Source organism: Diabrotica virgifera, chromosome 9 (assembly GCF_917563875.1).
Source record: "Diabrotica virgifera virgifera chromosome 9, PGI_DIABVI_V3a".
NCBI lineage: Eukaryota > Metazoa > Arthropoda > Insecta > Coleoptera > Chrysomelidae > Diabrotica > Diabrotica virgifera.
Window position 1 is genome coordinate 133301860 of NC_065451.1, and position 7695 is coordinate 133309554.

General features: G+C 35.0%; 1 protein-coding gene across 1 annotated transcript; it reads right to left on the reverse strand.

Moving 5' to 3' along the window:
- Positions 1 to 794: 794 nt before the first annotated feature.
- On the reverse strand, positions 795 to 1564 carry LOC126892797 (uncharacterized). Its single transcript, XM_050662530.1, has 2 exons — positions 1450 to 1564; positions 795 to 1372 (listed from the first exon to the last, which is right to left on the reverse strand). The coding sequence occupies exons 1-2, from the start codon at positions 1474 to 1476 to the stop codon at positions 1010 to 1012; spliced, it is 390 nt and encodes a 129-aa protein (XP_050518487.1). The 5' UTR covers positions 1477 to 1564; the 3' UTR covers positions 795 to 1009.
- Between the last annotated feature and the right edge of the window lie 6131 nt (positions 1565 to 7695).

Below are 7695 nucleotides of genomic sequence, written 5' to 3' on the forward strand. Positions count from 1 at the left end.
CTAATAACCAGCAAAATAATGTAAAAGACGGAAAACATATTAAGTTGATCAAAGGAGATAAAACTAGTAGAGGCAGAAAATGTAATGATAGAAACCTATAAATTTACATTAATTAGGCATCTTGATTGTTTCCCACCTTTAGACGTATCGGACCAGTTTGTCAACTACCACTGACAGTGATAGTTTTAGTTGACATACTCCTCTGATGCGTGGTGAGAAACAATCAATATAATGTAAATTAATAGGTTTCTATCGCTAAATTTCCCATCTCTACTATTTTTATCTCACAACTTACTGTTTTCCATCTTTTGTGTTTTCCCAGTTATTAGTGCACTCATCACTGTATTTAAATCTTTTCAATTTAGTTATAATGTATTGTAATTCCAAGGAATAAATAAACAAGTTAATGGACAGTACGTCAAATGTATAAGCAACGAATATATAGCCCATATAATATATGAAACAGATGGTCACGTTTATAAGCAGGATTGTTGATGAGGGCCGCAGTGTGGGCGGTGGTAGTCCATAGTTGCTGTCAGGTATGCACCTCCATAGCACCTACTCAGTTGGAACCCAAAATCCTATGCGAAAACGTTACAGGGCCGTACCCTTCTATGGGCTATATCTTCGTTGGTATAAGCAAGTGTTGTGACACTATATGTATTTTGCAAAGTAGAATAGGGAAAAATGCAAAGTCTATATACATTGTGTGTACATCAATGGAAATTAGACGTTATGTCCGTCAACATGTTAATGTAAAAGGATAATCTAAAATGAACATATGTTACCTGTTAGTCTTCTAAACAAGGATTTGGGGAACCTATTCCGGTTTATTGCTGATAGAATAGTTCCGAAATTGCTAGAAGTTAGCCTATTCTTCCTCGTAATTAGCCATGTGGCATTGGATGACTGCCCCACAGTTTTTACACATATTTCTTGCCTCGTTCTGTCCGAAATTTTTAAGGACTCCTGAATATACAAGAGTTTGTCACTTGCATCCAGGTATTGTTTAGAAAATACAACACTTTCTACATCTATTATCCTCTGGGATCTTTGGTTCCTTCCTGAGAAGAAATCTACATGCCACAACATTTTCATATGACCCAAATGTATCCCTGGCCTTATCAAATGGCTCCCTGGTTATGGGTCCGCGGATAGATTGATGTGGGGCCTGTGCCCCATATTTGTCATCAATCGTTTCCACTCTATCACATGTTGGCTGCTTCTTGATAGCCCAAGAACAAGCCACATCTGTCACAGATACATTATGATACGCATAAATTAGCAAAGCTGCCATATGGTGGCATATCAACTGTCCTCTTGGGCAAGTGCACGTAGCCTCCTCAACCTCATGGTCGCTATCAAGTTTTATCTAGAAATGAAATATTTACATAAATTATGTATTGTTATAATCCATTTAAGATGTGTTAAGAATATTGTAATACCCACCTCAACCTTGTAAACACGATCTTTCATACTTGCATGGACATTTCCACGTATGATTAGTAGCTTCCCATCAAACACCACGCCATTTACATGGCCTGAGTCTACGGCATTTTCCCCACGAGAGATAAGTTTTTCTTCTTCCTTGAAGAAGTCAATATTCGAAAAACGAACGTGTTTTGATGCCATAATCTAAAAATCAAATAACATACATAACTTCACCCATACATACATTTTATTGCTATTTATATAAAACATCATGCTTTATTATTTACACAACCTTGTAAAATTGTTGTAGTAACTACAACAATACTTACATATTGCAAAAAACGGAAATATTCTCTGTAAAAACTGAAACAATAATAAAAAATACAAGAATACAACAGTAAGCAACCTTTGTTTGGAAAACCTGACATGACATATGTCAATAAATGACACTTCTACGTCATCACTCCGGCCTTCTATTCTAAGCGACGGTCAGGGTCATCTTTCATCTTCGTGTAACGGGTGAATAAGACGAGGTCTATACACAACATAATTCATGCGTTTTAGCATTCGGCGAAGCGATCTATCGAAAATAGTTAATTCTTTGGATAGCCTACGACTCGATTCGTTTGCGTTTTCGACCAAAGATAGCGCCACGGTCTCCATATTTTCAGTCGTCGTCACTGTTACTGGCCGACCAGACCGCGGCGCGTCTGCAACGGAACCCGTCGTTAAAAACTTACGGTACAGTTTAGTGACATTACGACGTGACGGTACTGAACGATTCGGAAAACGTTCCTGAAATTCGGCAAAAACAGTCCCATAGTCCACTGAAAATCGCAGATACGAAGTTAGTCAAAAACGCGTTTTTCTTTCGTGTACTTGCCGCCATGGGCGCCCGCAGGATTTTTTTTCAGGGGGGGGGGCAAAATAAAAAACTGTTTTATGTAATACTTATATTTTTAAAACGTTAAGAAAACAAAATATTGCAACTTCTTTTAGGAACAAATAACAAAACCACGAAAGCAACTCTTAAAAAATACAAAACAAAATATTATAATAAATGTTATTAATGCTAAAAGGTAATAAAAGTAATACCTAAAAGTAATACAAAATAGCATGCAATTTTATTCTTAATTAAAAACCAGTCTTCTGTTATTTTGACAAAATTCGTCTAGTATTTTAGTGGAAAAATTGGAAATATTTAATAGACGATTTCGATGGATACTCAACAATGCTAGCCCAACAAGTCTATCTTGTCCCATTGTAGCTCTTATCCACGTTTTAATCCTGCGTAAGGTGCTAAAACTCCGTTCAATTGTGCAGGTAGTACACGGCAAAGTAAGTAGAAGAATGCAGCTATCTTTGATAGCAGGAAAAAATTTACAGTGCTGAATAAGATCTTCAATGGTTATGTTCTCAGCTATTTGAGATTGAGATAAATACTCTCTCCAAATATTTAATTCGCTTTCCAAATTCTCAATGTTGTATAGATTTCCTACCTTAATTGCGAAAGATATAACATCTAAAGATTTTATATTTTTTGGTAAAATATTAAACAAAGAGAAGGCGACTTCATGTTCTTTAGAAAATCTTGTTTTTAAGGCAAGAATCAGATGATCTAAATATGGTATAAATATAGATTTTCTAAAATAATCTTCTGCTGAATCAGATTCTTAGTTAGATCTATGAATTTGTCGACCGCAAATTCGTGGTTTTCCCACTTCTATGTTGAGGGTCTCACAGATAGATAATGCATAGGAAAAAATGTCTGCAAAATTTGAATCAACCTCTGAGCGCTGTTTTTCACAAGTCCTGGTAATTAAATTTATGTGGTGATGAACATCTACAAAATTACTTGAAATACCTTGTAGCGTATTTGCAATGGGCTCTAAAATATTTGAATATTTACTTGCCACAACTAGACAAATAACAAACGTAAAGGAATTTAAGGCAGCCCATAACTGAGCTGCTCTTTTTGTAGTAGAAGAGTTCATTAAGATTTGCCCAGTTTTTATATCAAAAAGTGTTTTAAATATTATTTTAAAATTTTCAGCAAAAATCCGCCAAGATTTATATTTAGCTGACCAACGAGTTTCACAAAACAAAGGTATATTGGGAATTGGGTTTCTTCTTAGAGTACTCTCTCTAAAAAATACTATTACGTCTTGTAACAGTACCTATGGTATTTCGAATTTCAACTATTTTACTAATGGCGTTTATGACTAAATTTAACCTATGGGAGGCACAATGAAAATAGAATGCTTTTTTATACTTATCTTGTACTATCTTCTGAACCCCGTGAATTTCACCAGCCATTGTTGAGCATCCATCATAGCCCTGCCCTACAAGTTTGTCCATGTTTAAACCTGATGTTTCCAAAAACTCCAAAATAGAATAAGCTATGCTATCAGCGTTTAGTTTATCTAATTTCACAAAACCAAGAAACTCTTCTTTCACCGTAAAATTTTCATTTTCTTTGTATACATACCGTATACCAACAGATAACTGTTCATGTCCCGAAATGTCCGCAGTCTCATCAGCCATAACACTAAAATATTTGGAAGAATTTGCTTCTTCGACAATATTTTTTAATATTACATGTCCTGCCAATGAAATTATTTCATTTTGGATCCTGTGAGAAGTGTATTTAGAGTTACCACCTGCGTTCAACAAGTGATTCTCTAAAGTTGTATCACCAGCGTCTATCCTGAATTTTAAGAGATCCAAAAAATTTCCAGTATTTTTGCTGCTTTCTCTTAAAGGCATATCATGAGTTCCACAAAAAACTATTGTTTTTATAATTGGAAGAATTTTTTTTCTATTTTCCGCTACATTTATTTGCTTTCCCTCATCAATCAGAGACAATATATCTAGTTTTTTATTGGACATCACATCAATAAAATTTTTGGAACGGATAATTGAATCTTTATGCCAGGCAGAATTAGAATGGTTCTTGGCCTGCGTGTGGAAATCCCTGTATTTTATAAATGGCCTTGTTATAAATGCGCCTAAGGTACTACCGTCTGTCACAACAGGTGGGAAAACCACACAATACTTACAAAGGGCACCTTTAAGAACTTTGGAATAAACCAACCAGTCATATTGTTGAAGCCATTTGTGTACAAACGGCCGTTTATTTGGATCAACATCTTGCTTAAAATCATAGGTAGGGGACGGCGTATACGGACTTCTTAATATATCGTATTGGTATTTTTGTTTATCTTGAATCGACGAGGAATTTACAAAATTTCCAATGTCTTCTGATTGACCGTCTGGAAATATTCGGGCAATGGTTTCTTGTACATCAGGCTGATCTGCTGTCTCCGCTAAAGTATTTCTATTCGAAGAAGTGCTAGGCTCTGCTTCCTTTACTGCATGTTCATGTTCCCCTTCTTCTTCGCGTGCTATGTCACTACTTGTGCTAGGGATAGGGCTACGAGTTGAAGCCTTATTCTTTTTGGAATCGGTAACTTCCTCGAGGGCGGTTGTTTTTCTTTTAAAGAATGTTCGAATGTCCATTTTTTTCTAAAGAATAAACCAGCAAAACTATAGTCATGCAGTTTAAGGAAAATGTTAATAAATCAAATTACCTGATAAGGATTGTGTTTGTATTAAATGATAGAAACCGGAAACCGCCCGTAAGGCTAACACGATAATAATAAAATAAAATACACTGCGAATCTCAACGCAAAGAAAATAAACAACGGCTGTGAACTCTGAGCGGCTTGACGAAAACAGGTAGAATGGTGGTGCGTGGCCGGATTATCTATCACCATCACCACCACCACCATGTGATTGTGCTTGTGCTACGACGTTGCCGGTTGCATTCAAAAGGCGCGTAGGTTCGTAGGTATTCGACGTATTATATTTAATATCTTAGACCATGGTCTAAGTTTAATATAATATTATCTCCATAATTTTGTTTTTGGTTTATATACTTGTATAATATACCTTTTATGTCAACGTAAAGGTATTAACTTTTTAGGTTTGAGTACAGAAAAATATACAAAAGAGTAAAATCTCAGGGGGGGCCACGCCCCCCCCCTGGCCCCTCTCTGCGGGCGCCCATGCTTGCCGCCCGCCTGCATGTTTATCTCGTTACTAACAACAGTAACAACGCACCGCAAAACCCCACCGACACTTACAACGAACAGCAACACGCGACAGGCAGATGAACGAAACTCAAGGTTAACCCTACAAACAGTAGAGAACACCTGTTATGCGAGGCCGATTGTTAGCATGTACTTATCGCGCTTATGCACAAAACTACATAGCGGGAACTGGCTTTGCCGCACTCTGTATTATATTCTATATAATATAGAGATTCTAACTTTTATATATATAAAAACAAGTTGAGTCTTTTTGAGACAGATAAAGAAAAATATCTAATCAACAATTTTTTTCATCTTTTTAACAATTTTCCTTTCAGCGTATGAAGCTTTTCTTTTTGAAGATTTTTGTTCCTCATTTTTATTATATAAATTAAGGCGAACAAAAATTCTTTGTCTTGTAAATGAATGGACGAGTTTCTTTGGTACATCTGGTACTCTTTTACCAATATATGACTCTGTATTTTTTAAAATATTTGTTTTATTCCCAAAGTCACCTGTATGTACCTTTTGAAAGTATTCGTCCATTTTGGTTACTTGATTTAACCAATATTTTGATGGCTCGGTAAGACCTCCAAAAGACAAATTTTGTAGCCATGAAGGTAAATTGTAAGAATGTAATGTTGCCCTTTTTGCCTGGTACGTATATTGTCGCAGTTGTGGATAGTCATCTTTATCCTTCTTGGCCAAATATCCTGCTATATAGGCAAAACCTGTCTCTGATTCTTTTTTAGCAATGCTCATTGATGAGGTTGTATTCTCATCATCTAAAATTGTTTCTGCTAATTCACAATTCTGTAAATCTTCAGAAATATTTATATGTCCAAGGTTGGCCTGTTTAAACACACTTGCTAATAAAAATTCATCCTCCTGAAACATTGGAGAAGATTCCACATTTGAGTGTTTGGACACAACCCAGGATTTTTTCCAAGTAAGATCATCCTTATCCTATATAGGGCATTCGACGGCGAAGGATGGTCGTGTAAACCTCCTCTAGTCCTCAGCTAAAATAAAATAAATAAAATTAACATTTAGGAATTAATTTTGTTTAATGATTAATGATTTACTATCAGATATATCTTAAATGTGGCTTAGTTTGTTGTACACTGATATGTTTTTATGTAAAATTTTGAAGAGTGTAATATAAAGCTTGTCACGCACGAGAAGCAATACTATAATATTTCATATCGTTTACTATAATAATGAGTGAGTCTTCATACACGAACTGTAATATACAGGGTGTCCCGAAAAGATTGATCATAAATTATACCACAGATTCTGGGGTCAAAAATAGGTTGATTGAACCACACTTAGCTATATACAATAGTGCACACAAAAAAAGTTACAGCCCTTTGAAGTTACAAAATGAAAATCGATTTATTTTCATATATCGAAAACTCTCAGAGATTTTATATTGAAAATAGACATGCGGCATTTTTATGGCAGCAACATCTTAAAAAAAATTTAAATGAAATTTGTGCACCCCATAAAAATTTTATGGGGGTTTTGATCCCTTAAACCCTCACAAACTTTTGTGTACGTTCCAATTAAATTATTATTGTGGCACCGTTAGTTAAACACAATGTTTTTAAAACTTTTTTGCCTCTTAGAGATATTTTAAATATTTGTTAATATCTGTTATCTGAATTATCTGAAAATTTATTTATAATTTACATTTTTAGGTATATTTTGAAAAAGAAGCTACATCTCGATAAAAGGTGACTTATGAAAAAAAGATTAAAAAGCAAAATTTGTGAAAACACTGTGTTTAACTAATGGTACCACAATAATAGTTTAATTGGATCGTACACACACATTTGGGGGGTTTAACCCTTATCCGGGCAAGGTGGGTCCCACGGGCCCGAGACGCCAATTCTTTTATCATAAACTGATAAAAAATTTTTTATTGAATTTTATGCATCACTGAATTTGTTTAGAAGTATGTTTCCTTAGAAGGGGTAAACATCAACCCCTCTTTTCAAATAAAATGGCCTGGTAGATTTACAAAAGTTTTTATTTATTTATTAATTAAGTCTTTATTTGGCTCCAAATGTTTATTACTTGTGAATAAATATTTTTTCTATAAAAGTTTTCTTGCATTTAATTATTTTGTGCAAATCCTTCAGGTAGATCGCACCCTCGAGGTAGACCGCAT

Excerpts from the sequence above, each read along its gene's own strand:
- LOC126892797 (XM_050662530.1), bottom strand. The coding sequence starts at position 1,476 with ATGAAAGATCGTGTTTACAAGGTTGAG. Across the intron at positions 1,373-1,449 it reads ATCGTGTTTACAAGGTTGAG|ATAAAACTTGATAGCGACCA; the intron begins GTGGGTATTACA and ends TTTCATTTCTAG.